Source organism: Aspergillus stella-maris (genome assembly GCF_047715825.1).
Source record: "Aspergillus stella-maris strain CBS 113639 unplaced genomic scaffold BDV14scaffold_1, whole genome shotgun sequence".
Lineage (NCBI taxonomy): Eukaryota > Fungi > Ascomycota > Eurotiomycetes > Eurotiales > Aspergillaceae > Aspergillus > Aspergillus stella-maris.
Genome location: NW_027396795.1, coordinates 585,528 through 602,323, shown reverse-complemented (window position 1 = coordinate 602,323; position 16,796 = coordinate 585,528). Strand labels below are relative to the sequence as shown.

General features: G+C 50.9%; 6 protein-coding genes across 6 annotated transcripts; 4 read left to right on the top strand and 2 right to left on the bottom strand.

Annotated features, from left to right (window-relative positions):
- The first annotated feature begins 64 nt into the window (after positions 1 to 64).
- BDV14DRAFT_3641 (PLP-dependent transferase) lies at positions 65 to 2,310 on the top strand. The gene is made up of 4 exons (XM_073776629.1): positions 65 to 166; positions 232 to 312; positions 358 to 452; positions 502 to 2,310. Exons 2-4 carry the CDS (start codon positions 265 to 267, stop codon positions 2,171 to 2,173), a joined length of 1,815 nt encoding a protein of 604 aa, XP_073633803.1. The 5' UTR covers positions 65 to 166; positions 232 to 264; the 3' UTR covers positions 2,174 to 2,310.
- A 268-nt stretch (positions 2,311 to 2,578) lies between these two features.
- BDV14DRAFT_162082 (major facilitator superfamily domain-containing protein) lies at positions 2,579 to 4,485 on the top strand. Its single transcript, XM_073766848.1, has 3 exons — positions 2,579 to 3,826; positions 3,958 to 4,247; positions 4,361 to 4,485. The coding sequence occupies exon 1, from the start codon at positions 2,800 to 2,802 to the stop codon at positions 3,817 to 3,819; it is 1,020 nt and encodes a 339-aa protein (XP_073633802.1). The 5' UTR covers positions 2,579 to 2,799; the 3' UTR covers positions 3,820 to 3,826; positions 3,958 to 4,247; positions 4,361 to 4,485.
- Positions 4,486 to 6,883: 2,398 nt separating this feature from the next.
- BDV14DRAFT_162068 (transient receptor potential ion channel family protein) lies at positions 6,884 to 10,450 on the top strand. The gene is made up of 2 exons (XM_073766847.1): positions 6,884 to 7,999; positions 8,061 to 10,450. The coding sequence occupies exons 1-2, from the start codon at positions 7,627 to 7,629 to the stop codon at positions 9,884 to 9,886; spliced, it is 2,199 nt and encodes a 732-aa protein (XP_073633801.1). The 5' UTR covers positions 6,884 to 7,626; the 3' UTR covers positions 9,887 to 10,450.
- Positions 10,451 to 11,026: 576 nt separating this feature from the next.
- On the bottom strand, positions 11,027 to 13,046 carry BDV14DRAFT_194625 (putative U1 snRNP complex component Yhc1; the record flags this gene model as incomplete). Its single annotated transcript, XM_073771963.1, has 8 exons — positions 11,027 to 11,376; positions 11,442 to 11,510; positions 11,585 to 11,713; positions 11,794 to 11,895; positions 12,025 to 12,034; positions 12,438 to 12,674; positions 12,774 to 12,909; positions 12,961 to 13,046. 8 exons carry the CDS (start codon positions 13,044 to 13,046, stop codon positions 11,027 to 11,029), a joined length of 1,119 nt encoding a protein of 372 aa, XP_073633800.1.
- A 26-nt stretch (positions 13,047 to 13,072) lies between these two features.
- BDV14DRAFT_162061 (uncharacterized protein) lies at positions 13,073 to 13,693 on the bottom strand. The gene has a single exon (XM_073766846.1). It carries the CDS (start codon positions 13,564 to 13,566, stop codon positions 13,228 to 13,230), a length of 339 nt encoding a protein of 112 aa, XP_073633799.1. The 5' UTR covers positions 13,567 to 13,693; the 3' UTR covers positions 13,073 to 13,227.
- A 1,404-nt stretch (positions 13,694 to 15,097) lies between these two features.
- BDV14DRAFT_3512 (DUF3602 domain-containing protein) lies at positions 15,098 to 15,978 on the top strand. Its single transcript, XM_073776610.1, has one exon. It carries the CDS (start codon positions 15,313 to 15,315, stop codon positions 15,799 to 15,801), a length of 489 nt encoding a protein of 162 aa, XP_073633798.1. The 5' UTR covers positions 15,098 to 15,312; the 3' UTR covers positions 15,802 to 15,978.
- Positions 15,979 to 16,796: the final 818 nt, after the last annotated feature.

The window sequence follows — 16,796 nt, the reverse complement described above, 5'->3', positions numbered from 1 at the left end:
ATTTACACCAGACGTCGCGTCAACGGCCTAGAAGTCCATATGCAGTGTAATTGAATGTACATGGTGCATACGTCAGCGAAGGATCTAGGTCTTCAAAGGAGGCGTTCAAGCACCATTAGACCCCGCTTGAGGAGCACCTTTCGACCTTGAGTCATACCTAGCTGGGGTAAGCGGACTTTAGCTTGTTGCTGCTATCTATCGAGCACCAGTCTTCTATTGACATCTTCCTAGACTCATGTTGATCCCTTGAGCGAATAAACCAGAATGTCAAATGTAGAGCTCGGGGATTCAATTCCCTCCCTCACGCCGCATGTAAGTTATGCCTCTTTGAAATAACAAATCTAACAATCGTCTTAGGCCGTGAGCGTGTCCCTGCCGACGTGGAAAGACAACGTCGACTACGAAAAGGGTGAACGGCGGGTTATAGACAGGATAACAAATGGCTATCCGCGGTATTGCTTACACGCCTATACATTGATAACTTTGTAGCTGACTGGCTAGGTTCTTTATCCACAAACTCATTACTGATTTTGCGAACGACATTCCAACTGTCAAATATGGAACTCCAAATCAGAAAGCCATGTTGTTCCCATCTAACAAGGCCGCCCAGAGATGTTGCGATTTTATGAGTGCAAAGGCAGACCATCATTTCACTGCGGACGTCAGGATAATTGATCTGGTACTCGATAAGAGCCTTGAGTCATCAGAACTTGCCGCAAAGATCTCGCCTTCAGTCTCAGCCGCAATCTTCCATGAAGATCTCTTCCCGGTAGCTAAGCAATACTGGCAGCACTCTGGAGATGGTATTTCGAGCAGACAAGCTGAATTTTGTCATGCACTCTTCTCGGAAAGCAAGCTGGTTGACTCCAGGTCGTCGCCGTCCAAGTTGACTCAGAGGATAGGTCCAAAGAGATACCAACGAGATTCCGTGTATCAACTTTATTCAAAAGCAAAGACAGTTGTTTCAAAAAAGCTGGAAGGGTCTCAACAGATGCTCAAGGATGGTGCAGCCGAGGGTCAAGAGAGTACACAGTTCCTTGAAGAGCGCTTCGGTCGAAATCTGGATATATCCTTCGTTGACAACGCTAAACTCGCAATTCGCCGACGCATAGCAGGCTCTCTACTAGGCGAAGTTGATCTTGCGGTTGAACTAAGTTCAAAGATGACCTCAGACTCACGCGGAGTGAAGGATCTTTCAGACGACGACATCTACCTGTATCCCTGCGGGATGAACGCCATCTTCAACACACACCGGATGCTGTTAGAATCCAGGGGTCAACTGAAGAGCATAATGTTCGGCTTTCCCTACGTTGACACCCTCAAGATACTACAGAAATTCGGCCCCGGTTGCCTCTTCTACGGGCAGGGCTCGTCAGAAGATCTAGATGACCTTGAAGCCCGTTTGAAGTATGGCGAACGATATCTAGCTCTCTTTTGCGAGTTTCCCGGAAACCCGCTGCTCACATGTCCCGATCTCAAACGGATACGCAGGCTAGCTGACACATATGACTTTGGCGTGGTCGTCGACGAGACGATCGGAAACCCTGTCAATGTCCATGTCCTGCCATATGCAGACGTGGTAGTCAGTAGTCTCACCAAGATCTTCTCGGGAGATTGTAATGTCATGGGCGGCAGCGCCATCCTTAATCCCGAAGGCAGATACTACCCTCAGCTAGAAGAAACTTTCAAAACAAACTACGAAGACACCTACTGGCCCGAAGACATCATCTTCATGGAGCGCAACAGCCGGGACTTCATCACCCGCATTCGCAAAATCAACGACAATGCCGAAGCAATCTGCCGTATACTCCAAGCACACCCACTTATTAAACAAATATATTACCCCAAGGACAACCCAACTGCACAGTTCTACGAAGACTGCCGCACGCCAAACGGCGGATACGGCGGTTTACTCTCGTTTACATTCCACAAGATTGAGGCCGCGATTGCGTTCTTCGACGCGATTGATACGGCCAAGGGACCGAGCCTTGGTACAAATTTCACGTTGGTCTCGCCTTATGTTCTGCTAGCGCACTTCTATGAGCTTGATTGGGCGGCGGGCTTTGGTGTGCCGGGGGATCTGATACGGGTTAGTGTTGGGCTTGAGGACGAGGAGGACCTGAGGAAGAGGTTTTTGAAAGCGCTTAGGGCTGCCGAGAATGTTGAACTCTAAGCTCAGATTGAGTACCTAAATAATGTATATACTTTGTACGCTATTTGTGATTCAGGACCATGGCATATTAGTAGGTCCAGGCCGAGCTGGGCTCTGATATACCTCGGCTAATCACGTTCATGGTCGTCCAAGCGTAAAGCTTATCTACAGCGAGCACTCTATCTCGAACCTCGACCGACTTCCCTGTCTGTCGGAATTCGCTGCTTATTATTTGCAATGGATGATATCGAGCTGGTCGCACCCACAGACCGCGAGCCAACAAGCGCTGATCAACCTAGAGAACAAGAGCTCGCGCCGGTAGATGGAGGACCTGCAGCATGGAGGCTGCTCTGTGCAGCATTTGTATTCGAAACATTACTCTGGGGTATGCCTGTTGACACCTACTTTTCTGGAATGAGCCTAATCATTTTTCCGTATAGGATTCCCGCTTTCCTTTGGTGTCTTCCAAGACTACTACTCCAAGGTCCCGGAGTTTGCTGACAATCGCTATATCCCCGTTGTGGGAACCATCGCTTCTGGCTTTGGGTATCTTGGGGCACCGTTTATCATGCCTTTTATCCAGCGGTTTCAGCGGTGGCGAAGGCAGATGATTTGGGTTGGATGTTTGCCTTGACTAGTAACCAGGGATGTATGTTGATCTGTGTTGGCTGACTCTTGCAGGGCCTTTATGTATCTTTGGACTCGTTCTTGGGTCCTTCGCATCGACTTTAGAAGTCCTCATTCTCACGCAAGGTGCAGCTTACGGTCTCGGATTCCTCATATTCTACTATCCCATCCTCACCATGGTAAACGAGTACTGGATCGCGCGCCGCGGCATGGCCTACGGTGTTCTCTGCGGCGCCTCTGGATTTTCAGGCTCTGTAATGCCTTTCGTCCTGCAAGCTCTCTTAGCAAAATACGGATACAGGAAAACGTTGCGCGCTGTGGCCGTGACTCTCTTTCTACTGACTGGTCCCTTAATTCCTCTCCTAAAGGGCCGTCTGCCACTGTCAGAGCGAGCTCAAGTCCCCAGAGTCAACTGGGCCTTTCTCTCTAGCCCCCTCTTTTGGGTATATTCTGTCGCCAACATCCTGCAAGGATTCGGATACTTCTTCCCGACCTTGTACCTCCCTTCCTACGCATCATCTTTATCCCTCAATCCCAACAGCAGGAGCGGTGCCCTCCTCCTCGCCCTCATGAGCATCAGCCAAGTCCTCGGCCAGTTTACCTTTGGCATACTATCCGACCGCAAAGTGCCGCTTCCCCTCTTGGCCTGCCTGTCAACTGTAACATCCGCAATAGCAACCCTCACAATGTGGCGTCTCGCCTCCTCCCTCCCACCCCTCATCGTCTTCGCAATCGTGTACGGCTTCTTCGGCGCAGGGTTCACGGCTATCTGGGCGAGAATGAGCACTGCAATCACTGATGACGCGACGGCCGGCCCTATTGTCTTTGCATTGCTGAATTTCGGGAAGGGCGTGGGCAATGTTCTTGCCGGTCCAATTGGCGGTGCCCTCGTTTCTGGAAGTTCGTATGGGGATAGTAAGGGATCGGGACCCGCGGGATACCGGTGGGTCATTGTGTTCACGGGGGTGTGTATGTTTGCGAGTGCTTGTGCTGTTTGTTCGAAGTATCTGAAGGGTGTCGTTGCTGTCCTTGGGTACTAAGGCGTTGTTGGTCTTGGCTGTTTGATAGATAACGTGCAGTAGGGGTACCGTAGGAATGGCGTTCCTTTGCTACGTTAAGAGAAATGATGTTTTAGTCGCTGCGTTACAATGAAATGGAATGAGTATCTGTATACCCACATTGAGAAAACGCAGCCGCGAGCTGAAGGGCTCCTTCCCAAAGTACAATCCACACCTAACTCCGTTTCAGGGAAGGAGCGATGGGAGAGGACGCGTTCCTTCCTTCTCTACAACAACAGGGCGCGTCCACAAATACGGCAGGTGCGACCTCGGTGGACGGTGCTGGGTGCTCTTTCCTCAGCTCGACCTGGAGCTAAAATAGGCGGGCGTTCCTTCCTCCTGAAACGCTGAGGCCTGTTCACATATGTGGAAGCAATGTATCGCTTAGCCGTTCCATGTCTTCAGGCGAACTAAACTCGGGTCACCGGTTGGTATATTAATGTATGAGTTGTAGGTATAGTGGGCTTGCGCAGATGGTTCGTCTAGTCAAGTCATGGTAGTTAGAAAGTAGAAATTACTAAACTCCTTAGAACAAGTAGAGCATTTATTGTTCCGAGAGATGCTCCCGACCGACACACACCGTAGTAGAGAACCTCAAAAGCTCACAGGATCCGGCCGTCTGAAAGCCTTTTAGCTACAGGTTTACTTACGTAGGTAGTCTGCCGATTATACCGAGGCCAGCCTCCCGTCGGGTAGATATAAATAGTTCCATACAGCAGCGGAAGACGTGTTCGCCCTTGAGCTTCCCGCAATCCTGCATGGTTTGCGCGGCCGTTGACGTGCTCGAGCCTCGAGCCATCGAGCCATCGAATGATGTCGGTGAACCTCGGACGAATCCGAATAATTCCAAGGCTTTCTCGCTGGACCCTTAAAATGCAGAGTCTGCCTTGCGATGATGTGGGCGGGTGTACTGTGGGGTTGTTCAAATAGTATGTTGACCCATATGGGCTGTCAATCAGTAGTTGGGGATAACCTCGTTGGCTTATGATTTTGATATGCACGCAATGAACACGACGTCAGTGCTGATCTATACAAGGCGAGTCTTTGAGCTGACGTACCGAGTCTCAGTCAACCCTGGAAGCCAGGCGGTGTCGGCAACACTGTCTACTGTCCCTGAAATGACTCCCTCCGCAAATCCTGAAACCGTGTCCAATGTTCCATCTCCCAGTTTGAGAGTGAGACTTGATTTTCAAACTCATGTAGATCGAAATCTTCCTGCCATCAGCCCCACTGAGATCTCCACGTCTTGAATCGTCGAATGAACGCGACCGGACGCGACTGGACAGTTGATGAGAGTTGAAAGAACTCAAAGACTGAAACACTCGACTATCACGCTTATGCCGTGCGGCGATTGGCGACGCGGAAGCTATGTTGGATTTAGTACGGGTGGTGTGGATGGGGACGGATGATCGAGTCTCCAGGAGTATTTGGCTCTACGTCATTGCATTGCTGTCAATGCACTATGCGGAAGATTCTGTTCATTGTCAGTAGTGGTTTGGTTGACGCCTGGCTGTCCTGCCAGGGGCATCCCGTACTTTGTGTAGAGTAATACCTGGTACTCTAATGGTGCTATACAAACTGGAAGTATAGGTCTACTGAGATCTTCCAGAAAACGGTATCTGGAACGCCAGGCGGCTGAAACATGCTCTGTGCCAATGAAGGTTCTGAATAGAGAGATCTAAAGGCTATCCTGACTCGATCAACAAGAGCACAAAGGCTGCTTAACGGTTCGGGTACCCGGAGCCCTGAATTCGGTCCGCAACAATGAGGGCTACTGGTCCTGAAAATCGTGCCAATCTGCTATATCATAGTCATGACGAGTTCAAAGAGCAACTACATCGTGGTCTTCAGTTGTATGATGTTAACCAGGTGTCGGTCGGAGGTCCCTTGAAGATCACAATCCATGTCAGATGCTCATCGGGGACATCAGCTGTCATTTTCAACTCCACGTGCGGAAAGAGGCAGCTGACGCGCACTCGGCTGTCAGGACCTTGACAACTGCAATGGAAAAATGGTAGCCTAACAAAGCATAGCGATGTTCGCTCAAAGAACAAGCTGTCTTGAGAGATTAAATTGCAAGCATACTGCATAGTAAAGAGGACTCCATTATCCGTTTTGAGGGCGGTTGGCCGTACTCGTACCTGGTACCTTTCAGGAGGGGGCTGTGCAACGGGGGCGAACAAATAATCCTCGCGTGGGCTCGCACAAGACTCGGCGCTAAGACAATGCAAAAAAGAAGTGAAATTCGTCTGATTGGGCATTTCGTTGACTTGTTTGATGTTCCTCATACAGTAGTGCGACTGGGTGTCATTCTGAGATCGAATTTGATCTGGTGGAAGAGGTGTTCATGGATCTTGAGGCTGGAGAACTAGTTAAGAGAGCGTTGGCTCTTTAAAGCCGAGGCCGTTCTGTAAGGGACCAAGCTAAGACAAGGTCTCAGTTGCAGACTCATTAGCTTCTCAGTCATAACCATAATTTCTTTTATTAATAGCGTTGAAACATGGCTGTTCATTGTTCCACGAGGCGGTAGGCAGAAGAATAAACCATGGGCGAGAGAACAGATTTTATGAGAAAGCGACCTTGGCAGGAGCACAATGAGGTATGGCATCAGCAGCAGGCTCTTGTCGCAATCGCCTGGGCGTTACGTCGTGGGTTATGAAGGAATCAACGCCGACTATCAGTGGGAACGAATCAAAAGCTGATCCAGTGGATTAAGCGTATGGGAATCATCCGTAATTGGGCCTGGAACTGCGATCCCCTGAGGACGCGCGTGCACTATTCGCTGTCTTTTAACGCTGATGCTGAGCAGCGGCAAGACGCTGACTGCTGAGGGCGACAAGCCGACAACAAGAAGTCAAGACTCTTGGAACAGAATTCCATTTAACCAAGAGAGACTGGAGTTTGCCTCCGACCACAGGGTTGCAGGCAGTCTGGACTTGGAACTGCAGAACAAAGTGCAGTTAAGAATAGCAACGGCCACTCATTGGGCGAACCAGGCGTGCAGCCCCGTGCTGAGTCAGCGCCATCCCCATTCCGCATTCCAGCGTCTCTGGGCGCTCACTCCGTCTCTCTCGCAGTCTCAGTCGACATTCCCGACCGTCTCTCTCCCAACCGCGACGAGATCCCCTGAAGAACCGTCTCTGTCACGCCTGGGTCAACCTCCATTCCATTCCCCGTCATCACTTCCTCTTCTTCTTTCCCCCTCTTTTTGCTGCCTTGTTTCTTCCTCCCCTCGTTCATCTCTCCCGTCCTGTCGAGAGTCTTCAAATCGGATTCCCCCGGTTAGGATATAGGAGACGCTCATCCATCCAACCTCCCTCTTCCACACCCCCCCGGCAATACTGGCTGTCGCCGCCACGCTCGCTTTCGAACCGCTCCAACCCCTCGACTTTCGCTCCTCGATACTCTTCACTTCTTTCAACCCTCGCTATTTCGATTTTATTCGACCATAATTTCAATTCACCCTCCTGGTGCTCCGCTCTTTTTCCACCGAACTACTCCAAATGACGTTGTAAACTGTCACCGCATCCCGCTTCTCTCACTGTTCGATCTCACAGCTGTCTTCACGAAACGCTACTTTCTACCCCATCATACTGCGGTCCACTTTCCATACGTCTCCCCCAGAACTGGTTTCTTAAAGCCTTCCGCATCCGGCGGCGCCAAGCATAGCACTCATCGCAATACCACGTTGGATCGATCTGCTACCTCACCTATTGCGATAAAGTCTTTTCTCTATCCATCTACGTCCTGTTAGCGAAACCGTCGGTCTCCGGACATCAATTCGTCAGAATGCGGTCGTTATCGGTTTTACTCTGCTTTCTGGTCGCCTTCCTTCATTCTCCTCTCGTAGCCGCCGACAGGCTCATCGAATCGAAAGCTCTTACGCTATGTCAAGAAAGTTCGAATTTCACGGCCACATATTTCAACGTCCGATATACGCCCGATAACAACTCTCTTGTGATCGGTTTCGATGGAGTCTCCTCCATTTCTGGTTATGTTGAAGCAACACTTGTTCTCGATGCTTACGGTTACACTGCTCTCAAGCAGACATTGGACCCGTGCGAATTGGACTTTGAGGGTCTTTGTCCCATGAACACTGGTGCTATCAACATCAAGGACACCCCTCTCACTATCGGAAGTGATGTTGCCAGTCAGATTCCAGGTACGTACCTCGGCCGCGACTGACAATATGAACAATGGCACTAACATCAATGAACATCTAGGCATCGCTTATAACGTGCCTGATCTCGATGCTTCTGTCCGAATTTACATTAACTCCACCACTACCCACGAGAGTGTTGCCTGTTTGGAGGCGAGTCTTTCGAACGGTAAGACTGTCTACCAGAAAGGAGTAGGATGGACGACGGCTGTTATCGCCGGTCTTGGTTTGACCGCTTCTGCCATCACCTCTGGTCTCGGACACTCCAACACCGCCGCGCACGTTGCTGCCAACGCGATGTCGCTTTTCAGCTTCTACCAGTCCCAGGCGATGATTGGTATGACTTCGATTCACATGCCGCCCATCGTTGAATCTTGGACTCAGAACTTCCAATGGAGTATGGGTATTATTCGCGTCGGCTTCCTTCAGGACATTTGCACCTGGTACCAGCGTTCCACCGGTGGCACTGCTGCAACAATCCTTTCGGAACTGTCGACGGTCTCCGTAGAAGTTCTCAAGAAGAGGTCTTACGACGCAGTCGAACTCGTCGGAAGATCTTTGGGATCTCTGGGCAAGCGTGATGGAGCCGAAGGCGAGAAGGTCACCTCCGAAAGTAAGGAAGTGCGCGGTATTGAACGTGTAGGATTTATTGCCGGAATTGAGGAGACCAACATTTTCTTGACCGGTTTCATCTTCTTCGTCGTCTTCGTTGCCATTGTCATGCTTCTCGTCGTCGCCTTCAAGGGACTTTGTGAGCTCCTCGTGAAGCACGGCAAGATGAAGAGCGACAAGTTCCAGGACTTCCGCAATGGATGGAGAGTTGTCGCACGTGGTATTCTGTTCCGTCTTACTTTGATCGGTTTCCCTCAGATGTGCATTCTCTGCTTGTGGGAGTTTACTCGCAACGATTCTCCAGCTGAAATCGTGCTTGCTGTGATCATGCTTATCTCTTTGTTTGCTGCTTTGGGTTGGGCTTCTTTCAAGGTCATCAGCCTTGCTAAGCGGTCGATCGCGCTGCACAAGAACCCGGCGTACATTCTCTACTCTGACCCGACCTGCTTGAACAAGTGGGGGTTCCTGTACGTGCAGTACCGCGCCACGGCTTACTACTTCGTTATCCCCTGGCTAGGTTATCTCCTCATCAAGGGAATGTTCATTGGTCTCAGTCAGCCGGCTCCTGTCGTGCAAACCGTCGCCTACGTTATCATTGAGGCCGCTATGTTGATCGCTGTCAGCGTCCTGCGACCCTGGATGGACAAGAAAACCAACATCTACAACATCACCATTGCGGCCGTTCAGTTCCTGAACTCCATCTTCCTGCTCTTCTTCTCTGATGTCTTCAACCAGCCTGGTCTGGTCACTGGTGTCATGGGTGTCGTCTTCTTCGTCATCAACGCTGTTGCTGCTTTGGTGCTCTTGATCCTGGTGCTTATCGCTTCAATCTACGCCATTGTTTCCAAGAACCCCGACACACGCTACCAGCCTATGCGAGATGACCGTGGCTCGTTCATAAAATCCCAGACACAGCTCACCACCGAGCTTGATGCCCTGGGTGCTACCGCTCGCGGCGACATGAAGTCGACGCCTTACAAGAACGATCCATTCGCTGACGACAACGGGTCGTTCTCCAGCGGCAACGGCGCCAGCGTTAGCCGACAGAACCTTGAGCCGAACCCCATCGCAAACCCCCATCAACCTCCTCATTCGCCCGTTGACCCATCGCTACCATTATTCCCTAGCGATAACTCTCCCCCAAGAGGTCCTGGTGATGCCATTCAAAGGTCACAATCGCCGGTACCCCGGAGCTTCACATCATCACCGTTCCAAAACGGGTACCGAACACAGAACAACGCAAGCCCATGGCAAAGAGGCGCAGGTTATGACCACTAAAAGAAGATTTGTTTGCTTTACATTTTCTATTTTTCAACGATTGCTTTATTAGCTTTGCTGCTCAAGAGATGAACTTATGGCCGAGTACGGGAAGGGTAATTTGACCGCTCGACCCGTGCTTTATTTCATTTCCCTTCTTTCTTTTCTCCCTCCAACTTAAGCGGTACTCAGCATACTCAGTGCCCCCTTTCAATTCTTCTTTATATCGCTGTCTCTATTCGACTGATTATTATCACTGTGTCAACCGCGTATACTGTGCTATACACTGGACTCTCTCTTTTCTCTTTTTTTTTCTCTTTTTTTTTTAACTCCCACTACCTCACCTCCTACTCTCTCTCCGACACCAGGATTTCCTTACCTCTTTTTTGATTTGCTTATATCTATACTCGGCGTTCTGAAGCATTGGATCTGGAGATCAGGACTTGGGTTTGCGGTCTTTGTGTTTTGACAGCGGCTTATCCGATGGCCCTGTCCTTTGTTTTTTTTTACCAATCGCTCTACTATATTTATGGAAGTATACCATAATTTTATTGCTGCGTCGGAAGACGTAGTTTCAATTTTCAACCTTGATTGCTGTAAAAGAGTAGTAGCACCTAGACTTCATGGGCATAAGCCATATATATATCTTATGTCACTTTGACATCAACCCGCTCATAACTGCGACTGCCTGAGGCTTGCCTTTCGAGTATGGGCAGCGGTAGGTAGCTGGCACTAAGGTACTTGAGAGCCAGGTCCTTACAATAAGTACTACAGTACTTTACTGGTTTGATGCCCGTCTGACAAAGTTAGTGGTCGAGCATGCCCGCCGTCTGATACGAGGACCATCTCCAGTATCTAATGTTGACAGTACCTTGCATACCAAGTACATAGTCATCAGCCTCAAATGCAAATTCCTTCATTCAAGTATTGCTTCTAGTAGTAGTTTTTCCCATCAGGTACTCGGAAATTGAGAAAATTGAAACCCGCATGTTACGCCAGAATTGAAAATAAGAAATAAGAAACGAGAAAACAGCAGATTTAGATCCGTGACATATCGAGCTGCGAACCCAACTATATCATCTCCCACTCGTACAGACCATACCATACAACCCATCTCCGTCCCCACACTTAATCAGAGAAACCCTGATAAGATGCCATAAATCACCGCTTCTCACCCATCCCCGGTGGCGCACCCATTCCCGGCGCCATCCCAGGAGGCGGCGCAAACCCCTCAGGCCCAGGCCCAGGCGTAGGACTAGGACTAAACCCCGGCGCACCAGGCGGGGCCCCAGGCATAGGCGGGAACCCAGGCGGCGCACCACCCTGGAAGTTTGGAGGCGGGAAGGGCATGCCGCCTGGTGGCGGGAATTGGCCTGGTGGTGGGACGGAGCCGGGTGGGAGGTTTGGCATGTTGGGGAGGGGGGGCATCGGGAGGTTCCCTGCGGCGCCGGGGGGTGCGCCGGAGGTTGGGGGGAAGGGGGGAGGGAAGGGGAGGCCTCGGGCGCCGGGGGCTAGAATGGCTTGTTAGTTTGTGGTGCTAGTTGTTGGATGGGAGTTTAGGGATGATAGGACGTACGAGGTGGCATTGCGGGAGCGCCGCCTGGGCCGGGGGGAGGCATGCCGAATGGAGGAGGAGGGAATTGGCCTGTTGCAATTCTGTCAGTCACGTATCCTTTACATGTCCATGATAAAGACGAAGAGGGGGTAGGAAAGCCATACCACCAAACGCAAACGGCGGCGGGAAAGCACCGGGGGGAGCCATCGCGGGGTTCGGAACGGCCTGTCCCTCAGCGGCATACGAGTTCGTGATCGAATCAATGACCGATTGTGCCTTTTCTTGTCCGATTTCTGCAATTGCAATTGTAAGCCGACCTGAACTGTCGCGGTGCAAACGTAGATATGTTAGAAAGGCGAGTAGGGGTGCGTACGCTGGTAGTATTCCACGACGTTCCTCAGGTGGTTTCGACCGGAGTTATGCGCCTTGCGCACACTCATAGAGTCGTGCGTTAGGTAGACATCGCAGTAGTCGCCTATATATCGAGCGGAGTGTTAGCACATGGGTTGGATTCGCGGCAGGTTTGAATGGAATCGCGTAGTTTGCGCAGAGTTGCGAGGGTATATCGGCTCAATCATAGAATGATTCGCGGGTTTCAACCTACAGAAGAGTGCCTAGAAGGTTAGCTAACGAAGAAAATGTAGAGGAGGGGAACACTTATATTTCGGCATATTGAATGTTGAGCGCCGTAGCTGCTCCTGTGAACCTGGTGTGATATAGCCCCGGTCACGCAGTAGAATAAGTCAAGTATGCAAGAGAGTGCCTCGTGGTGTGGTTAAATAGGTGGTCAATGAGGCTTCCTAGCCTTGGCTGCTGTTCAATGGGATCGCCTCATGCGGAGACAATGAAGATATTCGATGCGATGCTATCTCAGGGCGGTCAGGTGAGGCAAAATAATATGCTCCTGCCTCAGGCCATAAGGTGTCAGTCCCTGGCCAGAAGCCAGGAACAAAGTCAACAGCTCCTCATTTACAGACAGAATGAATACGAATCTCTTAAAACACGCTACAGCTTTACCCTCCAGGGGTCCTTCCTCGCCCAAGTCCTCAGCGCCCACCGTGCCTGATTCAGCCTCATGGGCTTCTCCAAGAAATCGTTAATAAACCCATACCTGCGGCGGTCGAACCTCGTTATTGGAGGGATCGTCCCAATAACGGGCGTTAATTGTAGGACAGGGTCATGGATGAAGGGCGGATGAGTGCGAATTATTTCGGCGACCTCGTGGCCGTCTGGGGTAGAACCGAGGGAGTAGACCTGGGGAAGGAGTTAGACCGTGGCAGATCTGCGGGCTCGTGACTGAAAGAGTATATAGATGCGTTGGCATGGAGATTGGAGAACAACTGGCTGGCTCACTTTGATGAAGATCAGGTGTGGGCGGGGGTTCCTTTGGTCGGCTAGGTATGCGAGGGCTTCAGGGCCGTTGGTTATGGCTGTGACGGTGCAGTTAAAGCGTTGGAAGAGCTTGGTTGCGAGTAATCGGTTGACTTTGCTATGGTTCTATCAGATCTACTGCTGCAAGGAGGGTATTCGGAGCCCGGACTTATCCTCGACGACCAAGATGTGCTTTGGGGTAAACCCTTCTACCTTGACATCTGGTCGTACTGTTCTGGGACCATCACCATGCATTCTGGAAGATGGCTGGTTTGTTGGGTAGGTTTAGAGAGACCCATCGTGAGATATCGAGATAAGTTCTAAGTGAGGCTATGCAACTCACGTGCCTGTGAGATGTCAAAGCAGCGGCTGTTGGTATACAAGCATTGGGTCTACAACTACTCATCTGAGATGGACTGGAAACAGATACTGTTCGTCAACCCCTGACTGGGGCATGGAAATTGACCGCTCGTGAGGGGTTGGATGAGGAGATTCGAAACATGGGGCGTGACTCGTGAGGGGTCCTTGACAGACCCAATTTCAGATTCGAGTTTGCGGAGAAGCAGCCCGTGATAGAGTGACAGAGTGACAGTAGCGTCAGGTGATGCTGCAAGTTGAATCCATAGAGGAGGAAAGCCGAGGGCAAAAGGAAGACGGCGAGGACGTCATGCCGACATCCGAATGTGACCTGCCACTTTGCCTTTTTCTGGGGCAGAAATCCGGGGAAAGGGGCTCTCTGGCTCTCTTTCGCTCGGTCGCCCCCGTCAGGTAGCATTTTGTAATTTACTACTTGACTGTGGCTGGCTTTACATCAAAGAGAGGCGCAATCATGCGGTAAGCCATGCGACAGCACATGACTCTTGCGACATCCTCTCACCAAGGAACAAGTCATCATGGACTCATCACCAAGGTGCAAGAGGAAGACGGCAAGACGCGGCCCTCAAGGTGCGAGCAAGGTGGAGCAGCAGAATTTTCAGAGTCCACTGGAAATCCACTTCTAACCGCTTGGCAGCCAGCTTCCTCTTTCGTCAGCCAGCGACTAAGCAGCCAGGGCCCAGGCCAGCCCTGCGTGGCAGATCTGGGGTAATCCTCCCTGTGGTTTGCGCAATGCATCTCATCCCACGACCTTGCAGCTGGTCGATGTATAGCTGTAGTATCCATTACTCATTGCAGCTGCCCTGTCATTCATCATTTCCAGACAGCATGCCGTGATACACCGTAGAATACCAGTCTACTCCTGACTCCTGACTCCTGACTGCTGCCTCCTGGAGATCGCGTTCTTGCCAAGCGAATCGGTGAGAAAATCCCCATCAAGGAACATTCAATGATCTCCTGCCAAGCGAGGCTGCGTTGCTGCGAGCGCATCGCCATCTCATCAACGAACCCATTGCATCAAATCACGCCCTTGCCTCGTGGAAGCAGCCCAGGCTTCGAAATTCCCTCAGCTGATGGCGCCAGATGGCGATGCCTTGCCGTTAACTGAAATCGCAGCCGATGCGATGATGCAATTGTGCTTGACAGCTAGCCGCTCACTCGATCCTGCGGGGGTCCAAAGGTCAAATTTTTCCTTCCAGACGAGTCGGTTGAGTCATTTTCCCGGTTGCTGGGCGGCAAGCGGTGCCGTGCTGCGGCTGTAAGCGCCAGATCTACGATCAGGTACAGTAGTCGACGGAGAATCCTGAAGGCATACAGGTTTGCAGATAGTCCGAATGCTCAGTTTGAGTTGACTATCGGCCACCCCTTGATGAACGTGTTAAAGACCAAGCCTGTAGCATGTTTATGCCCAGAGATCATCATCGTCGTGGAAACCGAAAGCAGACAAAGCGGTGGTTTCCATTACCCTCACGAAACCACGATGCCCCCGACCGCTTCTTTCATTGGGTTTGCCCAATTTCTGTTACGTTTTGCCACGGCGTTGACTGGCCGATGGAATGTCAGGTGGTTGTTAAAGCAGCAGGGAGATGTGCTCCACTGTAGTCAGCTCAAGCCAATTATTGGGGGCACAGCCATCATATGCCTGTTGTTCTTTACTGTTATTGGTGCAGAAAAAGAATGCTGCTTTATGTTGTCCTGTAAAAATACGGTAACATAACGCAGGTGGTATTCAGATGGATCCTCATAGAAAATTTGCGTTGAGCGCATTGACGATGAGCACGACCAACTCCACTGCGGACTCAGCGTGTGACCGTCGCGGTGTGCCTGGAAGGGGTCTCTGAGTCGGTGCGACGGGCCCTCTGACGACTGTCTGCCACTCATCATGCGCTCTGCCGCAATTGCGTGCCCTGCTTGGCCCTTGTGGCCTTGCTTTCCCCGGAACTGCTCTCCTGGACCCAGTCTATATAGAGCTCCTGCCCCCGCTGCAATCTCTGGTTCCCTGACTACAAGTTCGCAAAGAAAGCACACAAAAGACTTTTCTCTCCTCATTTGATCTTCCTAATCTTTCTGATCTTCCTGATCACTTCGGTCTTCCTCGACTACAGCGTTCTTGCATCAACTCTAGCATAGAACTGCATCTATAACCATGCCCGCCAACTACCGCCTCGTCGAGCCTCACCCCTCTGTGCCTCACAGCGGCCGTCCAGCTCTGCACACGGGACGCGGAGGCTCAGGCAATGTCATCAGCCTGAAGAACACCAAGACCACTCCTTCTCGCACTGCGACTGGTCCAGCATCTCTCACCCGCCTGGACTCTCGCGTCCCTACAACATACACCTCTGGCCGTGGCGGCGCCGGCAATGTCCACCGCAGCAGCGAGCGCGCCATCTTCAGCTTCGACGAGGAGCTCGAGCGTGAGATGCGCCGCGGCGCTCCAGTCTACCACGTCGGCCGTGGCGGCGCAGGAAACATGATCCACCGCGACAGCGACAACGAGAGCACTCTCTCTCGCAAGTTCTCCTCGACCAGCCAGGGTTCGGCCAAGAGCAATCTCTCTTCAACCAGTGACCGCGCGCGCGACATGGCTCGCCGCGGCCTCGAGAAGGGCTGGGGAAAGATCAAGGGCATGGCATGAAGAAGCATATCATAATAGCTCTTCATTTCCTTCCTATCTTGACTCGACCTTAGCGACTTCATTCCAACGCATAGCGGCGTTTGGATTTCGGTTTCCATAAACCAATTACGACATCACGACTTACGACCACCAAAAAAGTTCTTGATTTTATCTATCTACCTATCTTTCGATCATTTCGTCTCTTTTCCTCTGTCGTCAATCACCACTCTCCGATACTCAAAAAATCTCTTTACACCCTATCTACGTCTTTAATCCTTTACTTCGCTTCTCTCGATATCTTCTTACCGACACCAACATTACTTCAACCTCTCAAACCTACCTTCAACACTATGATACCCCAGTCTCTGGACTTTCTTATTTCCTACTATCCATCTGGATACCCTTTGGATACCCCTTTGGATTATTTGTCTGGGACACCGGCACGGTCTTTGCACCTGCCACAACGGAGTCGGCATTTTCGTTTCCATTATTTTCTAGGTTACCCCCCATGTACTTAGCTAGTATCAAATCAGTCAAATCAAAAGCAAAAAAAACAACCATCACTTGCATGACCAAACATTGCTTCTCTCATTTCCTCTAAATCTATTTCTAGAACAATGTTCTGCCTAGTAGATCAATCAAGAAAAAAAGAAAATCATCTCGGTTCCTGAAGGTCACCAGGATTCTCAGGAACGCATCCAACGTGTCGTGTCGATCACCGATGACGTCCACGCCACGGGTAGGACTAGGCTTGCGGTTAGCTAAGGGTAGCCCACGAGCGTGGCGGCGTGGAGCAAAGAAAATCTCAGATCTCGGGCACGTCACAGGACAGGGCACAACATAGCCTCGAAAAAGTAAATATCCCGAATTAAAAAAAATGTCGCCTGCTTCTAGTTTATTCTACCTTGATTTCTAATTATTTTCTTCCCTGTTGCATGGGGGTAGCATCGTATTGTATTGTACTGTCTTGATGCCGATGGCAACGCAGATTCTTCCGTGGATCTGACTCGATCAGG

Excerpts from the sequence above, each read along its gene's own strand:
- BDV14DRAFT_3641 (XM_073776629.1), top strand. The coding sequence starts at position 265 with ATGTCAAATGTAGAGCTCGGGGATTCAATTCCCTCCCTCACGCCGCAT. Across the intron at positions 313-357 it reads TTCCCTCCCTCACGCCGCAT|GCCGTGAGCGTGTCCCTGCC; the intron begins GTAAGTTATGCC and ends CAATCGTCTTAG. Across the intron at positions 453-501 it reads ATAACAAATGGCTATCCGCG|GTTCTTTATCCACAAACTCA; the intron begins GTATTGCTTACA and ends CTGACTGGCTAG.
- BDV14DRAFT_162082 (XM_073766848.1), top strand. The coding sequence starts at position 2,800 with ATGTATGTTGATCTGTGTTGGCTGACTCTTGCAGGGCCTTTATGTATC.
- BDV14DRAFT_162068 (XM_073766847.1), top strand. The coding sequence starts at position 7,627 with ATGCGGTCGTTATCGGTTTTACTCTGCTTTCTGGTCGCCTTCCTTCAT. Across the intron at positions 8,000-8,060 it reads TGTTGCCAGTCAGATTCCAG|GCATCGCTTATAACGTGCCT; the intron begins GTACGTACCTCG and ends ATGAACATCTAG.
- BDV14DRAFT_162061 (XM_073766846.1), bottom strand. The coding sequence starts at position 13,566 with ATGCTACCTGACGGGGGCGACCGAGCGAAAGAGAGCCAGAGAGCCCCT.
- BDV14DRAFT_3512 (XM_073776610.1), top strand. The coding sequence starts at position 15,313 with ATGCCCGCCAACTACCGCCTCGTCGAGCCTCACCCCTCTGTGCCTCAC.